This window comes from Antechinus flavipes, chromosome 4, assembly GCF_016432865.1.
Source record: "Antechinus flavipes isolate AdamAnt ecotype Samford, QLD, Australia chromosome 4, AdamAnt_v2, whole genome shotgun sequence".
NCBI classification, from domain to species: domain Eukaryota; kingdom Metazoa; phylum Chordata; class Mammalia; order Dasyuromorphia; family Dasyuridae; genus Antechinus; species Antechinus flavipes.
In genome coordinates, this window is record NC_067401.1 from 350654453 (window position 1) to 350675850 (window position 21398).

The 21398-nt window shown below is 35.6% G+C and overlaps 1 protein-coding gene across 1 annotated transcript in view; it reads left to right on the forward strand.

Annotated features, from left to right (window-relative positions):
• Positions 1-493: 493 nt before the first annotated feature.
• SLC22A3 (solute carrier family 22 member 3) overlaps positions 494-21398 on the forward strand; it is a 118598-nt gene continuing 97693 nt past the window's right edge. The window contains exon 1 of the mRNA XM_051998057.1: positions 494-1014. Coding sequence (XP_051854017.1) covers positions 577-1014 — 438 coding nt within the window. The 5' untranslated portion in view covers positions 494-576. The remainder of the gene's footprint in view (positions 1015-21398) is intronic.

A 21398-nucleotide genomic window follows, 5' to 3' on the forward strand; every position in this document is an offset into this window, starting at 1 on the left:
CCGCACAGGGCACTGGCCCAGGAAGCCACTGGCCAGAAAGGGCCGTTCCCCGGTACCCGCCTCCCACCACCCCTGACATTCCGTGTCCAGGGCAGCAGCTGTGCCTTTAAGCTGGCCGCCACCTGACTCTGCCTCCGCCCGATTTCTGTGCCTACCCCTGAAGGTAAGTAAGAGTGTGGGCTGCTAGGGTGGGAAAGGGAGAGAGAGACTTTGGTTCTTGGCACCATGCCAGGATTGTGAGGTAGGAAGGAGGTGGGGGGGGGGACGGTGAGAGGAGTGGGAAAGAAGAGGCTTGGGTGCGTGGGGGATCGTTTGAAGAAAACTACTTCAGGGCAGCAGAGTTGAACCCAAAGAGTGGGGGAGGGGACGCGGGGAATTATACCAAAGTTGGAGGAGAAGCGGCGGCGTCAGAGTGCACAGTAGCCACGCGGGTCCTGGGGAAGCGAGGAGAGGAAAGAAGAAGAGGCTTTGGAGCAAAAGGAGGAGGAGGAGAAAGAGGAGGAGGAAGAGAGGGAGGAGGAATAAGAGGAAGAGAAAGAGAAGGAGGACGAAGTAGTGGCTGGATTGTTTTGCACGATGCCCTCCTTCGACGAAGTGCTGCAGAAGGCTGGCGAGTTTGGGCGCTTCCAGCGGCGAGTGTTCCTGCTGATGTGCCTGACGGGCATCACTTTTGCCTTCCTCTTCGTCAGCGTGGTCTTCCTGGGCGTCAGTCCCGATCACTACTGGTGCCGGGGTCCCAGCGCCGCGGCACTGGCGGAGCGCTGCGGCTGGAGCCCCGAGGAGGAATGGAACCGCACTGCGCCCGCCCAGGACGCTCGGGAGTCCGGAGCCCGCTCCGACGGGCGCTGCGAGCGCTACGAGCTGGAAGCGGCCAACTGGAGCAGCGCTGCGGGAGCCGCGGAGGGGCTGAGCTGCAGCGACCCGCTCGCCTCCTTCCCCAACCGCACGGCGCCCTTGGTCCCCTGCCAGGGCAACTGGAAGTACATCCAGGCCCACACTACCATTGTCAGCGAGGTAAGGGGCTCTGGACGCTCTCCTGGCGTCAGGGCTAAGCATCGCGGTCAGGGACCTTCCGTACCTTTATGGTCGCTCCCCTAAGAGAACAAGTGCACCCGAGTGCGCAGAGCTGAAATGCATCGACTTGGGGTCGGGAGGACCTGTTACTCTAGATGAGCCCTAGACGTGGACTAGCTCTGTGGCGTTGGGCAAACTTGTTAGCCTCTCTGAGCCTGAGTTGCCTCCTCTGTATAATGGGAATAATCATAGCACCTGCTGTGGAATCAAATGAAATTATGTAGATAGTTTTTGCAAGCTTCCCCTCAATAGATCAGTGCTAGCTATTATTAAGAGAAATGAGTCCAGACTCCCTTTCCTTCTGGATTTCTATGGGGGGGATTGAAAGGAGGGTCTTCCGAGTATTGAGGGCAAAAGAGCAAAGATTACTGAGGGACAGAAGTGAGGTGACTGGACTTTGAAGGTGCTCCAAAACTGTCAGACGTGAAGGTGATGAAACTGAAGTACATGTGAGACTACTCATTTTCCTTTCTGTGGTTTTCCCATTTGGATGTCAGTGGGAAAGATTATTTGATCCCTAAGATGCATGGAGATGAATCTTGAGGCTGAAGTGATAAGACCAAAGATCTGATGAAGTCTTGCCATGCTTAGTTAATTTAGATGCTTCAGTAGGTATACTGTTATTAACCCATAAATTTGGAAGGAACCGACACCATTACAACCACACTTATTCTGTACAAGTTTATTTGTGGTTGTGATGGTATTTATGTGATTGTACACTTCAGTAGGTCTCATCCAAGAGTTTCATCTGTCACCATACATCCATGCCTTGGCAGTTTTTATTAGTGTTCCCACGAGTTATTTGCAGAGGATCAATCCTCAATCTTCTCAGACTTTTAATTGGATTGAACACCAGTGTTAATCCATCTATTATAGCAGTGACTTTAGTTACTTGTCCTTACCTCCTTTTCCATCACACATTTTAGGAAATGTACTTGCTAGAAAGCTTTGATCTCACCTACTTTACTTTCTTTGCTTTTTACAATTCTGCAAAGTACATAGGGTAGGCATTAGAGCATTTCATGTATGAGAAAAATGAGGGTTAAAGAAATGAATAATTTGTCCTAATTCACACAGCTTATTAATGACAGTGGGAACTTGAGCCCAGTTCCTCCTCATCCAAGCCCAGCTTGGGTTACGATATGCTGTACAACTTTCTGTGTATAATATATTGTAACTTATTATATATAGTACATATATGCATGTGTGTATATCTATATCAGATGGATACTATATAAATGGTATATTGTCTACTTTGATGTGTGTGTTTGTATGCTTGACTTCTTGAATAGTGGAAGAGGACTTAGTATATTAGTTAATCCTAGGCTGAGAAATTTATGTAATCACTTACTAGTATGTAATAGTTTAGAGTTCATAAAACACTTTCCCCAAACCTTGAAAGAGAAATAATTCAAAAGGAAACAGACAAAAAGAAATGGAGTCATTTGTTCAAATGCACACACCTGGTAAAGCCAGGAGGCTTCTCCATAGGTTGCTGGTTTCCTAGCCCATGTTCTTTTCACTACAGGATATTGTCTGCTATTGACTTTCTACAATGTTTCTAGTTGACAGGGACATCCTGTTTTAGGAAAGTAATAACTCTGTTTTGTGGATGATTTTCCGGAGGATTTGATAGTTTACATTGCCTATAGTAATCTATGGCAGAGCTAGGACTACCTTTTCCTGTGTCTTTAGTAACATGGTAGTTCTCATCCTTGGGACAATTAGTGATAAGGAGGTCATTTAGAAAAAAGGATATACTGCTGTTAAAAATCTATAGCCTTTGAAATATCCCCTGACAAAAAGTCACCAGATAGCATATGCAGTATTTGTTGGCACCTATAATTACATATATGAAATATTTGTCAGAAGAAGACAAAATAAAATATTGACTAAGCACCAAACTAGCCATGATAGTATACTACCAGGAGTACATCAATAGGACTATATATTATTTCTTTCCTTGATTTCCTTTCTCTGTAATAATAGCTGATGTTTATGTGATGCTTTAAAGTTTGCTAATCACTTTACACACCTTACTTGTTATAAAACACTTTACATTTCCTTATAGCACCATATTGCAAGTATGTACTGCCCAAGTTTAGAGATCTGTACCACACTACTGCTCCAAAGATAATTTCAAATGAATAGAAAATGTATATATTATACAAGCTGTGGGTAGTAAAAGTAAAAAGTCTATAGGAAAATGTATAAAGTATATTAGGTTATCGTTGTAATTTATAGTCATTTGTGTGGCTATATATTTGTTTAACTTTTGACTCAGCTAATCCATGTAACAATGATAGATCAAGAACACAGTTGTAATTCAAGTGACTTTTCATGTTTTCACTTAAAAAACTTAGTGTCCATATATATTCCATGTGAGACTTAAGTAAGAAAACTATTTTTTGACATTATTGTTTATAGATTTTTGAACTATTAAAGATTTTAGGCAGTATACTTGACATCATTATTTTCTATACCTTTTTCAATGTTTTCTTTCTATGAAGACACCTGTGATTAATGAAGGTAAATGCAAAGATTCTTTTATTATGATTTTTACAGTTATCTTTGAAGTGAGGCACTTTTGTGTGTTCAGGTGACCATTGAGAAACTCAGGTTTTACATTTTACTTTCATTCAAACTGAATGGAATATGCTTAATTAGCTTCCCCTTAAATTTGAGTTTACTTAAGGGACCTAGATTCTTAGTTTTTCAGGAAAGCAGCAATGGGTTTTCAAGGAATAGTGAAGATTAGGAAGTCTATGAAGTCCTCTGTGAATTTGTCTTCCAAACTATTGATTTAAGGTTCTGATTCCTGTTCAAATGAAAAGACTCTGGGAGTGTGTGATCTGAGAGTGAAAGGATTGTGGGGAAAGATGAGGTTGAGGGCATCGGGTGCCTGAAGAGGGGGAGGGGCATTGAGAAGAGAAAAACAAAAAGTAAAGGTCAGAGAGTCTATGCCAAAGACAAAGTTCACCTGTTTTTAGTTTCCTATAGGGCCAGCCTTAGTCTTTTTTCAATGATGAGATCCCTCCTACTCCCAAAACCAAACACCTGCGAACTCTTCAGAAATAGAGGCTCTGATTGTCTCTGCTCAGCTGTTTATCCCCCAACAGACAAAGTTGAGTTGATTAGTTGTCATACTCCTAGGAGAAAGGATCTTTCCATGGCTATGAAACCAGAAGAATGAAAATGCATCATCCCAGCTCCCTCACTCCTTCTTCCCACTACTGTGACAAGTGAATGCTGTCTAGCCTGGACTGTGTTTTTTACATACTGGATATCCTTATTTGCAGGTGTGATGTGGAACAGAAAAAGAAGCAAAAGGGAGGAGAGAAAAGTTGTTTGTTTGGAGCAATCCTTTTTATGTACTGACATTCAGAGCACAGAGAAGGCTTTTCCCAGCTGCTCCACAGCTCATGAGTACATTTGTGATGTCAGATTAGAGATCCTCCAGGGGCAGCTGGACATATACTCAGTCCTCTTTGGAGATCAGTGAGAAGCAAGAAGGAAAGTTTGCCTTTCAGAAATTCAGATTACATTACATAACATTATCCAAACCAGAATAGAAAAATAAAAATATTTAAAAATTAATTCTAACATCTCTTCTCCCATTTCTTCCTCTCTTCTCCCTCCTTCCCCCCTCCCACCATATACACTCCTCTTCCTATCTACATATTTATTTTGAGGGGATAAGACCACTTCTAAAAAATTTCTGGTGACATCTTTTAAAAAGAAATATTATTAAACATTTGTTCATAAGCCCTAGGGATAAATTTCTAACATTTATTGCTTAATGATATTGTTACTTGGAGTTGACTATAATAGAAACTAAACATAGATTTTAAAAAAAAATTCTTTTTTGTGTGGCTGACACGTGTCAGAGGTGCAAGCTAGAGGCTAGAAAGTCAAGCAGATAATATAATAAAAATCTGCATACAAATAACACAGGTGATTTGACATCATTGTTACACATGCCAGTAAAAGAACTAACTCTAAAGCTTTTACTTTTTGTATAGTCTATTTCATATTTTCTTAGGATACTTTGTATCTCCCATTAAACTACTACCAAAATAAAAATGACATGTACTTCCTGGTTAGTATATAGTAGGTGCATAATGAATATTTGATGAATTGAGTTAGTCTAACCTAATTAATTTTTAGAATCCTGTTTTGAAAAATAAAAAGCAGAAAGGGAAAAGCAATGGGAATGGGGATTATTTTTGGAAACTTCTCTGACGTTAAACTTTAGTCCTTTTCTTAATCATAGACCAACTTGGGGCACGATTAGGCAACATAGGGTAGTGGAAAGAACACTAAATAGGACTCAGGAGGCCTGGGTTCTAGCCTTCCTTCCACTACTAACCAACTCTGTGAGCTTGTGAAAGTAATTTAATCTTTCTGAGTATCAGTTTCCCCATCTCAAAAACAAAGAAGAGGGAGTAGATGGTCTCTGAAGTGCCTTTTAACTTCACAAAGTCTATGATTGTAAGGTTCATTTCCATACAATGATGATATTTTTAGTGTAGGACTAATTTTTCAGCCTAGTTAACATTTAAAGTAAATATTCTAAAATTTTTCAAAGGATTAAGGATTTTTGTTGCTTTCTAAAAGTTGGATTTTACTTTTGGCATACTACTGAAGTAGGGATCTGGTCAAAAACCAAGTATTTATTTAGCACCTATAAGGTACCAGGTATTATGTTAAGTACTTTATAAAAAAATCATCTCATTTGATGCTCACAATCTTGGGTGTGTGTATATGCTATTATAATCCCCATGTTACAGTTGAGGAAACTGAGTCATACAGTGGATGTGACAAGTAAGTGTCTGAGCTTGCATTTGAACTCAAATCTTTCTAATTTCATTCAGGCCCAACTTTTAATCTATTGTGCCATCTAGTTGTCTCTATTAATGACAATTGAATAGGTATTTGACAAATGAAAGAATCTCTTCATGAGCATTTTTTAAAAAATAAATGTGAATTTTATAAATTTGGAATGGAGTTTTCTCCATAGAATATCTGGTAGACTTATATTATTAAATGGGGTGATTTTTTGGGGGGAGGAACAGCAAACATGAGTTGCAGAGATATTTTGGTTTTCAATAAATATCCTGGTTACGTCAAACCTTGCTTCATATTTAATATCCACTTTAGTCTCTGTCTCCTAATAAACAAGACAAAAAGATATCAAGTGAGTCTGGCTGAAGAATGGTATAATGAGAAAATGCTTGTGCAGGCTGTTGATAAGATATGGATTCAAACTAGATGGTTAAAGAGCTTCCTTTATAATATTCATTATCACTATTCTAAGTCAACCAATTGGAGAGTTTTGCATCAACAGCAAAGAAGATAATTTAGAGCCATGGGTTTGGAGTCAGAAAGTCCTCAGTTCAAAGCTGGCCTCAGACATTTAGGCAAATACTTAATCTCTTTGTCTTAGTTTCTTCATTTGTAAAATGGAGATAATGGTACTTCTGGGGATGGAGAAAGGAGTAAAGATAAAATAAAATATTTGTAAAATTTTTTTGTATATGTATGTATACATATGTATATGTATATTAAAGCGTAATATAAATTCTAACCATTATTTCATTTTATACACAGCCTAAATCAAAGGATGGGGGTAAGGGTTGAGGGTATAAATATCTTTCCTCCTAGCCCAGCTTCTTAAACTGTGGCTTGTGACTCCATATGAGATCCCATAACTGAATGTGGAGGTCATGAAATTATAATTTATTATCAGTAAATGTTTACTTTTTTTATTATAGCTTTTCATTTACAAGATATATGCATAGGTAACTTTACAGCATTGATAATTGCCAAACCTTTTGTTCCAATTTTTTCCTCCTTCTCCCCTCCCCTCCCCCTGATGGCAGGTTGACCAATACATGTTAAATAAGTTAAAGCATATTAAATGTTTAATTTTTATACCTATTTTATATATCTGTATGCCTGGACATATTTCTCGGGCAAAAAGGGGGTCACAAGCAGAAAAAATGTTTAAGAAGCCCTGGTCTAAGTACATTATTTTGATTATTATCAAGCTTTAAAACCCTTTTTGATTTGGGTGTTCAGGCCAAGTTTCAAATGGAAGGATTTTTAAAAATTACGTGTGAGCTACAAAGGTCTGAATACTAGGCTTTGCCAAAGGAATATTGACAGAATCTTATCTTTAGCAAATAGTTTTCTTATTTAAATGTTTTCATTAAAATCCTTATCTGATCCTTCCTCCTATCAAAGTCTTCTTCCAGTACCTCCTCATTTCAGGTTTGAAGAAGTGACCCCCTCCAGTTTCTTGAAGGCTTAAGTTATGTCAGTGGAACCCTCAGTTCAGGTGGGAAGGACTTCAGGTATGGTCTCAGCAGCAAACTGAATTTTTCTCTAGGATCAACTGAAATTATGCCTGAAGTGGCTCATCACTAAAAAATTGGTCGTTGGGTGATGAACTTTTTGGTTACCACTATTCATGAACTACAACTAAGGTATGGAGGAGTTAGAATCTATATCTGTCAGAGGAAAAACCGTGCCCTTGAAACTAGCTTATTAAATATGAAAGTAAAATTTTTGTATGATAAAAATGAAGATCAAAAAGTTCATTTCACATATGGAATTCTCTGAAGATTGAAGTATTAGTGACTCAAACATTGTTCTTCAGTGCTTGTTAATGAGTGCATATAATTTTGCTACCATCACTACTATCCATATACTTTCTGTGTTAACTATCTCCACAACAGAATGTGTGTAAAAATGTAATTTCCTAGATCTGGATTATAGAGAAGGGCTTCTTTTTATTTATTTATTTTTGCTGAGGCAATTGGGGTTAAGTGACTTGCCCAGGATCACACAGCTAGGAAGTGTTAAGTGTCTGAGGCCAAATTTGAACTCAGATCCTCCTGACTTCAGGACTGGTACTCTATCCACTGCACCATATAGCTGCCCCTTGAGCAGGGATTTTTAAAGTTTTTCCACTCACAATCCCTTTTTACCTAAGTCATTTTATGTGACATTTAGGTATACAAATCAAACATTTACTGATAATAAATCACAATTTTGTAACCCCTACATTCAGTTATGAGATCCTTTATGGGGTCACAACCCATAGTTTAAGAAGCTTTGTAATAGAATATTCTCTAGCAACTACTGAAGAACAACCTTTTAGTCATCAACTTACTTCACATAATCTTAAAACAAAGAATTCCATATGTTAAATGAGTTTTTTCATCTCTATTTTTATCATTCAAAAAGTTACTTTCATATTTAAGAAGCTGATTTGACAGGCATTGTTTTTCTTCTGACATATATAGATGCTGACTTGTGCATACCTTAGCTGTGTTTCATGAATTGTGGTAAACCAATGACCATCATCCAATGACCAGTTTTTTAGTAATGAGTCTCTTCAGGCTTAGTGTTAGCTAGTCCTAGAGAAAAATTCACAATTCCCATTTGCTGCTGAGTCCATACTCTCATAAAGGGAAACATCAGATAAGAAATTTACTGAAAACATTTGAATAAGAAAACTATTTGCTAAAGATAACAAGATTTTGTCAATATTCCATTGGCAAAGCCCAATATTCAGACCATTGTAGCTTCAATATACTTAAATAAAAATCTTTCTGTTTGAAACTTGACCCAATACCCAAGTCAAAAACATTTCAAAGATTGACAATAGAACCAATCAAAATGGTGTTCTATGGGGAAAAATGTTTATAGCTTCAACCCTTACCCCTATCCTTTGAATCAGGCTATATATAAAAATAGAATAATAGCTAGCATTTATATAGAACTTTAAGATTTTATTTTATTTTATCTTTACTTTTGCCCCTTCCGGAAGTAGTTATCTCTATTTTACAAATGAAAAAGTTTCCCATGCTGTTGGTAAGAGAGCAAACACTCTGAGACAATTCACATGTGTAGAGTTGTATCCCAGCTGCAATACTTCTTAGGGTTGCTTTTCCTGGCAAACAAAAAAGAGTACATATAGGCTTTATACTAAACAGCCTTGCTGTGAAGTTGCTCTTTGCTGCTTGACCTGTTTTATTATCTGCTGTGGGGTTTCTTTGCCACATTCCTACTATCTTGTGTTGAGTTATTTCTTTTGCTGGGGTTTCTTTGTGCTCAAAGAGACAATTTTATAATACTGTTCAACAACTTGTTTAGGATTAATCAACACGTATGTAGGTCTTTTATTAGTCTGACCTTCAGCTTCACACAGTCAATCAGTAATGGTCAATAAATATTTATTAAGCACCTACTAATTGTTTAGTACTGAGAATACAAATATAAAAAGAGATAATTCTTGTCCTCAAGAAGCTTACAATCTAATGAGCGAAGATAATATAGAAAAGATAGCTGAAAAGGGATGGAGTGAGGGACGTGGTTGGGAAACCATAGTAGTCCAAGATGAGTGCAACTGGATAGGAAATGAGGAAATATCTTAGAAGACAATTCAGTCCTGTTTCTCTCCTTAAATGGAAAAATTTGTGGCTTCACCCTCCACATGAGAAGGGTAGAGAATGATTACAATAAATATATACAAAAGTTCCTTTAGATCAATCTCTACTTTTTGTTTCCCAACCCTGCATGCTGGGGTCTCTTTTGATATTTAGGTTGTTGTGAGAGGAGTCCTCTCACTTCCTTTTATATCTCTACCAGCTAGCATTAGAACCATATAAATATCCTTGAAGTTTCCTTAGCCATAATAAAGCATTTGGAAACACTGGAGGGAGGAAGGAGACCTAGCAACTTTTACTTTCATTACTACTCCTTGATCCAATTCCTTGTGTCCCTTAATACTATTGTTATTATTGGCGGAATCTGATCTGAATGATGGACAGGTTAAAAGGGTAAAGTAGGTTAAAGAGAATGAACAGTTAAAGGTTGAAGGAAATAGGGAAAAGAGTGCCATTTTATTCCAGTCATGCATTGGTGCTATTTTCATTGCTTCTCATTAGCTCCCTATACCTTTAGTACCAGATTCCATTGTAGCACCAGTAGCTTTTTTTTATTTACATTTGATATACAAGATACCTGAGCTTTGGGTCAGGAAGACCTGAGTTTAAATTCTCCTCAAACATTTGGGCAAGTCACTCAGCCTGTTTTATAATCCATTGCGTGGTTGTGAGGGTCAAATGAAATAAATTATAAACAACATTTTGAAGACCTTAAAGCTCTATATAAATGTTCATTATTATTATATTGAATGATGATTATAGTTTGGTTCTTTAAAAAAAATGAATGTTGTTTTTATTCATATGTTGTGTTTTGACATTATTTTGATTTTTGACTACCTCCCTTCCCCTTTCGTCCAAAAATAAGTCATCCCTGGTAAAATAGGATGTTGGTGTTTGGGCAGCTAGGTAGCCCAGTGGATGAGTGTCAGACCTGAAGTCAGAGAGAGTTGAATTCAAATCTAACCTCAGACACTTAGTAGCTGTGTGACACTTGAGCAAGTCATTTAATGCTGTTTGCCTCTGTTTCCTCATTTGTAAAAAATAAGCAAGAGAAGAAATGACAAATCACTCCAGTATCTTTGCCAAGAAAACCCCAAATAGGGTCACAAAGAATAGACATGACTAAAAAGATTGAATAGCAACAAAAATGTTGGAGTTGGAGATGGGGGAGGGAAGAATAATTCAAACAAACAAACAAACACTAGTTGGGTCTGACAGCTTATGCTGTGTTCCTCTGGATCTTTCCCAACATATCTCTGAAAAGAATGGGGGTGGGAAGCCTCGTCTTCTCCAGGATCACTTTTGAGCATTATAATTACAGAGCATTTTGATTTTGTTGTTAGTCTTATACACTTACACCATTCAGTCATTGTATATATTGTTTTCCTGCTTTTGCCTACAAAAATCATTCTTGCTCTCTCAATTTCCCTTAGTTTCACAAAGATTTTATTCTTTGTGGCTAAGCAAATATGCTTGTCATCAATTGTATGTTTTATTATTAAAACAACAAAAAAAACCCTTGTATTTCATGAAAAAGGAAAAGAAGCAACACAGTTCCATTACATTAACATTGCAGTTTGTGAATTTTCCTTCCCTGAAACATATTGGGGAGGTCTTTTCTTTCATTATTGCCTTGCAAAGGAAGAGTTAATTGTTTTTTTTTTTTTTAATCCTATATGGAGAAGATATTTTTGAAATGCTATCTGCTTGGTAACAGCCAAAATGAGAAGACTGGTTAATTTTTTCCCCCACAGGAAAGAGCAGAAATGGAAGGAGTATGTATATCAGTAGAGATTTAATCTAGCTTTGAGGACCCCTAAGTCTTAGAGGGCCTATTGGGGGCAAATAGAGGGAACTGGATAGAGAGCATTGGCTCTCCATCAAAGTCAAGCACACAGTATAACATTTGGTGTTTATGATCCTTTGGTTTTTGCCAGTTTTAGCAGTAAGGTGGTATCAGGTTTCTGGGACAATAGTTTATATCCTTGTAATTAATAATAATTTATTTAATGGAACTTAGTATTCACTTCAGCCTCCCTAAAAAGATGATAAAAATGTCTTTTATGAGAGCCACACTCACATAAACCAGAATGTATCCCCTTTAGAGTGAGTAATCCAGGCTTCTCTCCAAATGTGCACTCTTTTGCCGTCTTCCTCCCCCACCTCCATTTGATAGTATCCCACGTCCTGATGGCCATTTTTTGTTGTTGCTTATGTCCATCATACGCACAGGAGATCTCTGATTTCATAGAGTTATTGCCAACTGGAAAGGTTAAGCGACAGCACAAGATGAAAGAAAACATGTGTGGTCTGAGCTGGTAATATCTTCAGGGGATTTTGATGTCATAAATTGTTGCCCTGAAAAAATAAATAGAGTAAGGACCAAAACTTCCTATTCTGAAGCTTGAGTATAGAATTGTGGACCTTAGAAGGTTTCAAGGGAAACAGTTCATAAATTTAATTTTTAAATTTTCATAATTAATGTTGGATAAGCTGTTGAGAGATGAATCCCTTTGATACTGCTTTTTATCAGATAGATAAGAGATGCAGAAATCTAGAGAGAGATGGGAGAAATATTAGTAACCATCTAGTATAATTGATATATGAAAAGACATTCTTGAGAAGAGATCATCCAACCTCTCCCTGAAGATTGTGGGAAAGGGAAGAATAATAGAGAAGTCTCCTGAGGCAACCCAATTCACCTTTGGATATTGCTGATTAAGACATTTCTTCCAATTCTAATTAAATTACCTTCTTCACTATTTCCTCCCATCATTCCTGGTTTGGCTTTCACTGAGGGCAATCAGAAACAAGTGCAATTCCTTTCCCACAGATTGGCCATTCCTAAACTTGAAGATCAGGCAAATTTTTCCTACTTCCAAGTAAATGTCTCCAGGTTCTTCTTTTTCATATTAAACGGACTCAAAGGCCTTTATTATCTTGGCTGCTCCTCTTCTGAACGCTCTCTAGCTTCCCAATGTCTGTCTAAATTGTGATACCCATGATTGAACAAAAATAATGAGATGGAAATTTCAGTAGATGCTGATAAAATATTAAATAATCAGAAACTAGAGGGAAAAAAACAAATCAAAAGAATGAGATATTTTTAATCATTGTATTGAGTTATGTTTTTTAAAGTTTTAAATATTTAAATTTATTTATTTAAATTAAGTAAATTAAATCAATGGTTTTAAAAAAGTTTAAATTCGGTGATTCATTGAATTTTTTTATAAATGAGGGACATTATAACATTTTTAAAAATGTGTGTAGCAAAGTTATAATTCTAAGTCTTCCTTCCTCTGCTATCTAATGCCTTTTGAACTTTTCTCTATCAGTACTGCCTATAATGCCCAATCTGTCTAGTGTTACTTGATAATAAAAATTCATTTTAATATTTGTCTAAGCTAAAAAATTCACAACCCAGAAGGCTGCTCTGTTACAGAAAGGAAAATAATATATTCTGCACTTGTGACATTTAAATTACCTAACTCTATCAAACACAACAAAATTTATCACACTATTGCAAAAAAGAGCAGTCAATTTTTGTCCTAGGATTTTAGAACTGTTGGAAGTCATCTATCCAGGGCTTCTTAAACTTTTTCTACTTGTAAACCCTTTTTTTCCCATATAATTTTTATATAACCCTGAGTATATCAGTAAATAAAATAAGTATGCAAAACATGATTTCACAACTTCCTGCATTCAGTTTACAACCCATAATTTAAGAAACTTTGATCTAATCCAGTCCCTACCTTTTGCAGATGAAAAAACCTTTTTCAACAATTCAATTTAATAAACATTTATTAGCCATCTGTAGAAGACAAGGTCCTGTGCTAAAGATTAGGAAGGAAATGTGATAGTCCATGCTTTCTAGGAGTTCATAATATAAGTGTATTGACTTCCTTAAGGTTACATCACTTGTTAGGGACAAGGCTTCCACCAAATCATTTTTTATCGCTGTAGTTAGTATGTTTCCCACTTATGGCATCTTGCTTTCTTATTCCCTGGACTTTTCATCTCATTCTTTTTCTTTCTATTCTTCTTCCTTCACCTGATTTCAGAACTTCATGTCACCTGCATTATTTCAATAGCTTCCTAACTCATTTTCCTGGTTCCCTTTCCTTCTATTCTCTTGCCTGTGCAATCTCTCTTATAGGCTACCACTATTAGATTAATCTTCCAAAAATGTTGATGAAAACAAAACAACTATTAAAATATCTTCAAAGATTCTTTGTTGCCTACAGAATAAAATACCAATTCTTTATTTGCTATCCCAAGTCCTCCATTATCCATCCCCAAACTGTTTACCTGCCATATTTTTTTGCTATTCTCCTATCCTCCAGTCAAACCGGATAACTTCTCATTCCAATACGACTTATTTTTGCCTCCTTTGATGCCTTCACCATGCCCTCTAACTGAGATGTCTTTTCGTCTTGCCTCCTATCCCCCATCCTCCTTACAAAGGCATAATTTACCCAACAAAATTCTACCCATCTTTCCAAGACTAGCCTGATGCTACATCTAACATAAAGCCTTCTTGGATAACTCTAATCAATGTGTATTCACACCTTGATCTCGTTGGGCCCCCTGGAACTGCACATTTATCACATAATGCCTTGCAATGTTAATTAGTTGGACATATAGACATAAGATCAATGCTAGATTTGGAGTCAGGAACCCATAGGTACAAGTGACTTCATCTATCTGAGAAGCCGTTTCCTCATCTATAGAATGGCTACACTACTACTTGTTTATGCCTCCTAATATTGTTGATGAAGATGGTTTTTTAAGTCATCTAGTACTATCTAATTATAAGCTATTTTCTCTAATGAATTTAAACTCCTTGAGGGCAATAACTGTACTTTATAAATCTTTTTATCCTCCGTAGTCTTTAGCATCATTGCTTCTTTTATAGTAATTATACAGCAAATATTTGTTGAACTATGAATATATTAATGAATAAATGAATTTGATTTGTTTAAGTTTGGGTGGTTGATTTCTTAACCAGAGAGCATGAGTGAGCTTTTCAGCAAAATACACAGTTGAAACTGGTCTTGGCTGTTTTAAAGGGAGGTTTCCAGCAAAGAGACTCTTTGGTGTGTAAGGAAGATAGCCAAGATAGTCTATTGGAGCATGACAGACCCCCACTTTTGTATGTACCACTTCTCTAGCCAGTTATAATCAGAGCCAACTTGCATTTTTGCCAGCTGTCAACTAGCTAAGGACTGTATGTAACTAAGTACAGATTCAGTCTGCAGATTGTTCAGAGACACAAACATAATCTGTGGACCAAGGTCATTCTCTTTATGTCCACCTCTACTCGCTTAAACTATGAATTTTGGAAGGATCTGAAGATTTTTCTTAAAGTTTTCTTATCCTTGCTTTCCCATATACTCTACACACTTTTGCATAGCTGTAATGACCAAAGGGTACATAGGAGAGCAAGTCAATGTCAACAAACTAATAAAACAGTTTTTTCCATGTATTCATGTGCTTAGGTGATTCATTTGAGAATATACTATATATAGTATTGAAATGGACTAGAGAATATGGTGCTTAGTGAAATATTCCTTGTTTCATTTAGATTTAGCTTTTTCTCTAAAGATGAAAAAAGGATCATATTTAGTACTGCTACACATAAAAATTTTTTTCTTAAATTTTTCTGAATGAAAATTTAATTGCTAGACACAATAATAACTTAGCTAATTATTGATAATCATAAGTTTGAATTTGTAATATAGTTATATGGTTAAAATTGTTAGGCAAGAAGGAAATGGGGCTAAATGACATTTTTAACATCTGGATTTTTTGGCTGGAAGAAAAGCTCTTATTGTCAGAACCAAGTAAATGCCAATTATGTGAACTGAAATGGAAGCCAGACTTTTGATTTTGATGAATTACAAGATAAATACAAATATCACAAAATCCATCACAGGATTGAAATTCAACCTTTCATAATATATATTTGAAAATCAAGAGTTTTGAACTAAGATACTTTGTTATATAAAAACATCTCATGGCAAGAATCATAATTGGTTTTTATAAAATGAGTCTAGCAATGATTAGTGATGCTAGTTTAATTTAATGAAATAAAAATTCAGTATTTGCATATCTTTTTGCCATCAGGAGAAAGATATCAAAATATATTAATGTGATTTTCAGAGACAATTACAATTACAATATCCTTTTTAGTTATTTCAAATAACTAGTTGTCAATATATTCATGAAAAACAGAATAATTTATGATATTATTGTGCTCAATTGAATTTTTTTTGAGACTTTCATCTTAGCTTAGAAGCATTTCTTGAGATTTTTAATAAAACATACATGTCAAGATTAAATGTATATATAAGTATAGGTTGTCATTTCTCTAAAAACTTTAATTTCTCCAAAAACTTTAAAAGCCCTTCCTTTTCCACTTTACTAACCTCTCTTCTTAATTTATCAACCCTCAAAGGATTCCTATATTCTAAAGCCTTCCTAAATTGCCAGCCTCAAGTGGCATATTTGATTGCCCCACTTTTTCCGAAAATGTCACTCATATAGATCATCCCACAGGATCCCAGACTCAAAGCATTTCAACCAATGATTAGATATACAGTTGAAGAGATTGTAGCTGCCAAAGAAGTCTGGTTTGGTATTTTTTTCTTTCTTCCAGCAATGGCTTTGTGGGTGAGATATAGGGTAATGATGAGCTTTCACAAAGAATCCCCACAAAGAACAGTCAAGAATTAGTAGAGGTGACTCCCACAAGTCCTGAGCATGTTATCCAAGGTGCACATTTCTAAGTTCTTTATTTCAAATATTTTTAACTGCTAGTTAACCCTTCCCCTGAGCTACATCCAGTCAGTTGCTACGGTTTGTATGAATTCTGCTTCATAATATCTCTCACATCAGATCCCAGGACCTCCATTTTTAAGGAGGATGCTTAATTTTACTCCTCTCTTAGGATGTCCTCCTGACTTCCTGAATTTTTTCTAGAATGCTACAGGATTGTCTTCACCTTGAAAGCTCATTCTATTCCTGAATTTCTCCTATTGGAAGGAAGGATACTTCCACTTTTGTAGCCTTTTCTTCTAATTGGTTGGTTCCTCCCATGGCCTTCAGTTAAGGAAGGATGCCCAGGCCAGTCATAATTTCACTTCTCTGTATGATGCCCACATGACTTTCTGGATTTTCTCTATACCAGGTATGTTCAGCTCTCTCCTTTCCCATCTTTGGTAGCCTTTTATGTGTTTTCTTCCTTCCCCTATTAATAAACTCCTTGAGGGCCAGGACTTTCTCTTCTTGTTGCATCTGTATTTGTATTTCTAGCACTTGTATTTCTAGTGTTTAGCACAGTGCTTGGTGCATAGTGCTTAATAAAAGCCACTCACACCATAGCCATGCTAAATGAGATCTCTCTCACCTCTCACATCTGGAATATTAGAATGCTTTCCTAACTGGGCTCCCTATATTCAATTTCTGCCCTTTACAATCCATGTTTAATTTAGTGACCAAATTTGCATTTCTAAAGTATAATTCTGAGCAGGACACTCTCCAGCACAAGATGATTCTGTGACTATAGGATTGCCTCATAAGATAAAGAATAAACTACTTTTGATAATTAAAGTCTTTCATGCCACCAGTCTATCTGTCCAGGCTATTTACACATTATTTCCCTTTTTACACTCTACATGACCAACAAACTTGAGATTTCTTATTTATAACCTTTCCAATCCCCCCTCCCCCCCCACCTTTATATGCATTTTCTCTTTCTTGGACTGCTTTCCTTTCTCATTTCTGCTTCTTGGAATCTCTAGCTTTCTTTAGAGCTCAGTTCAAATGCCACCTGTTTTAGGAGACCTTGCCCAATTTCCTTAGTTGTTATTCCCCCCAAAAAAAATTAACCTGAAATAACTTTGCATCATATGTGCATGTATGTGTATATGTATATATACATGTATATTTATATAGAAAGGAAAAAAGAAACAAATATTGATAGATAAATGGATGGATGGATGGCATAGTAGATAGGATGCTAAGACTAAAATCAGAAGGATTTGAGTTCAAATACAGCCTCATATACTTACTAACTGTAGACCGGGGCAAGTCACTTAACCCTGTTTCACTCAGTTTCCTCATTTGTAAAATAAACTGGAAAAGCAAATGGCAAAACACTCTATTATCTTTGCAAAGAAAATCCCAAATGGGTTCATGGAGAACTGAACATGACTAAAATGACTCAACAACAATAACACTATATAGAGATATATGACACAGATGTAATTTCCCCTTTATTTTTGAACATGCTATATCCTCTCCAGTAGACTGTAAGCTCCTTGAGGGCACTTTTTTTTTCCTCCATTGGTATTACTATCACCTAACAGTGCCTGAAACATAGAAAGTGTTTAATAAATGCTTGTTGATTTCTTCTTTCCTGCTTCCTTCCCCAATACATTCAGGTATCTTCTTCCTCCTTCGTTTTTCCCCTAAGGTTTGTCATTTTGCTTTGAGAAAGGGATGAGATTGAAATTAGTCACAATACAAAAAATGACTCCTCTATCCTATTCTTTCATCTATCCCTTCCTATTTTGTCTCCTATAGAAACATATTGATATTTCCCTCTGATTCTAGTACCTTTTTTCCTTGAAAGGTACTAGAAAACTTGAATTCAACACACCCCCTCCCCCAAGCTATAGTAATTAAGTGTGATCTTGAACATGCCATATATCTTCAGTGTTCTAGGTTATTTTGTATAATTTTTTCATATCTGCTTTGGAATGCCAATTAAATAAAAGATTTTGATTAAAAAATTATGACTCATAGGTCAACTTCAAGAGTTTATTCCAAATTTCAATTCTACATGAAGTAAGTATTCTCATGTGAAGACTCCTTTGTCCTCCATTTCTTCTTTCTAAAAAAGTTACTTGGTTCAAATCCAAAATTCAGTAACTATCAAACAGAACAGGTCAAAGGACAGAGTCTTGGTTTATGTTATTGGACAAATTTTGATTTCAAGTCAAAACATCACCCATCTTGATGTCTTTGGTCCTGTTCCAAAATGAAGGGTGAACAATAACAAGAAATTAGTAGTCTTTAATATGATCATTCAATTTTTTATGAATTTTAACTGATTATCCAGTTTACAGTTTTTCAGTTTCATACCTAAGAAAATTCTAATAGATTTTGTCAAAAATCGTGCTGAAATTTATATCTAAGCATTTAAAAATTTAATTGATATATTATATATTTCAGTATCCAATAAAATATGTTTCTTAGGGCTCCTAAGTGTAATCCATTCAGTATTCTTCTTTATAATCAATTCTGTGCCTAATTCATTATTGATACTCTTCAATTGTCCAAGATATGTCCTGATATATGTACAGCAGCAAAACATCTATGGTAGTACATCCAATGTCATATCATAATCTAGGCCAGTGGTTCCCAATACATTTTGTTTCAATAACTGTATTCAATAAAAGATATTGAGAACTGCAAAGAGCATTTATATATTACTAATAATATTCTTTTATATTTGTCAAATGCTTACAAAAACCAAAATGACAACTTTTGTCCCTCCAAACTCTCCAAATTAAAATTTTATATTATATAATTATAAACTGAAATATTTTACTTTATAACTAAACAACTAATTGTAAAATTATGGAACTGATTACAGAATAACCATGAATATTTTACCTGGGACATTCTGGGTGAAGTAAAATAAGTAATTCAGCAAGACCTGATATGCTTACTATTATCTACAATTATTTATAGCTTAAGGTTCCATTAAGGACTTTTTAAGCCTCAAATCCTTAAACTGTTGTTGTAAACATCCACGAGATTCAGGAATCACTAAATAGGAACCATTGATTTTAACAACAATCTTCATCCATCTAAGTTTCTTTGTTTGAATAGTGGTCAAACTCCTTGGAGTTATAATATTTCATTAAGGAGGCTGCAGTGTTCTAGGCCTAGCTAAGTATGTCACCTGAAAACAGAAACATCTAGATTACCTTACCATCTATAAAAGAAACTGTCTTCTATTTAGAGAGGGTTGGCTATCCTCCCTGATAGTGGCAAATGCTTTTATTGAAATGACACCATCTATTTTCATGCATTGTTAGATATCAATCAGAGAATTAATCAATGGCTATCTCAATTTTTTTTCTATCAAGGAATAATGCTAAATATAAATATATGTGTTTGTACATACGTATCACTTTAAGGCTTGGAAGTGATTTATAAATATTATCTCATTTAATTCTCACAACATTTCTGGGAGTTAGATGTGGTTATTTCTCATTTTACAAATTAGAAAATTGAGGCAAGGGTTAAATGATTTGCCCAGGGTCACACACATAGTGTCTGATCTTTCCAATAGTTCAGCATTTTATCAGTAGTGCTACCTAATTGTCTTTGAATAGTCTTGAGAGGACATAAAAGTTATTTTTAAATACTTGGAGGATTGTCACAGAAAAAAATAGGTAAACATGTTCCTTACAGACCTATATAGACATTATAAATATGTTAGACCTAGAGTACAACTAAGAATGAAGAATCGAAGCTGTGGCAATTTAAGCTCAATATAAGGATAAATTTCCAAAAAATTAGAATTAAATATAAGTGAAATGGGGCAGATTTTGGAGGGGGTTGGCTTTCTCTCATGAGACGTCTTCAAGCAAAGGCTATTTCACAGTCAGTTAATAGACATTTATTAGCTATGTCCCAGGCATCATGCTAAATGCTGGTGATACAGAAAAGGCAAAAGACAGTGCTTGTCTTTAAGGAATTCATAGTTTAATGAAGAAAACAGCAAGCAAATGAATATGTACAAACAAGCTATGTTAAGGAGAAATAGGAAATAATTAAGTGAGAGAAAGCACTAGAATTTTTTTAATGAAAGCTAGAATTTTCTTGGGAATTGAAATCAAGTTTTTATGTTCTTAATTGCGGGAATTTATACTTCAAAAAATTGAGTCACATAAATATGATGCCTCAGTACTTCTCATTTGTTTCAATTCCTCAAAGATCACTGATGGCAGTTCACTAATCACATTTTCATATTCTCTTAATATACTTAGATGTAATTTAAAAAAATTATTTTTGATTTATGGAATAAAACAATAACATAAAACAATGTAATTTAGAAAAATAAGAAATTATAATTGACATGTAACATTTTGTCATGCAGACAAGAAATGTTACAGTAATGAAGCTTGCATGGTGGTTGAAATTTGATTAAATGGAGAAGGTGGAAGGCATCTCAAGTATAATATTATCTAAATAGAAGTGAGCATACTGTATATAATGGGACAGTGAAAAGAATGCCTTGGCTGAAGCATGGGGGCTATTTTGTTGAGGCGTGGAATACATAAGGTTATATAAGTAAATGGGGTCCCATTCAATTCAACATTCTTTTTGTTAATGCACTTATTATGTAGAAATCATTGTACCAGATACTAGGAAAGATACAAGATTAGCTCCTGCCCTTATTAAACTTATCGTCTAATGGAGAATAAGGCACATGGCTTTTCTGTAATTAGTTTCAGAATTTTATATTTAGTTGTTTAAAAATAAAGTATTTTATAATTATATAATATAAAGCAAATATAAGGCAAATAATTACATAATAGAGGCTATCACCTCATGGATTGCAGCCTCAATATGAGTTAATAATTAGTGAAGTATGCAGTAAACAAGATTGTAATTGCTACATCAGATTGAGAAATTTGAAACTTTATCTCCTAATCAATAAAGAATAATTTTAGTTTCTAGGATAACTGATGTAAGTCATGTTCTAGTAATATTAGTTCAATAGTAGCATGGAAAGAATAGAAGAACATGGAGAAAGGCTAGAGGCAAGAGGATCATCTAAGTCACAGT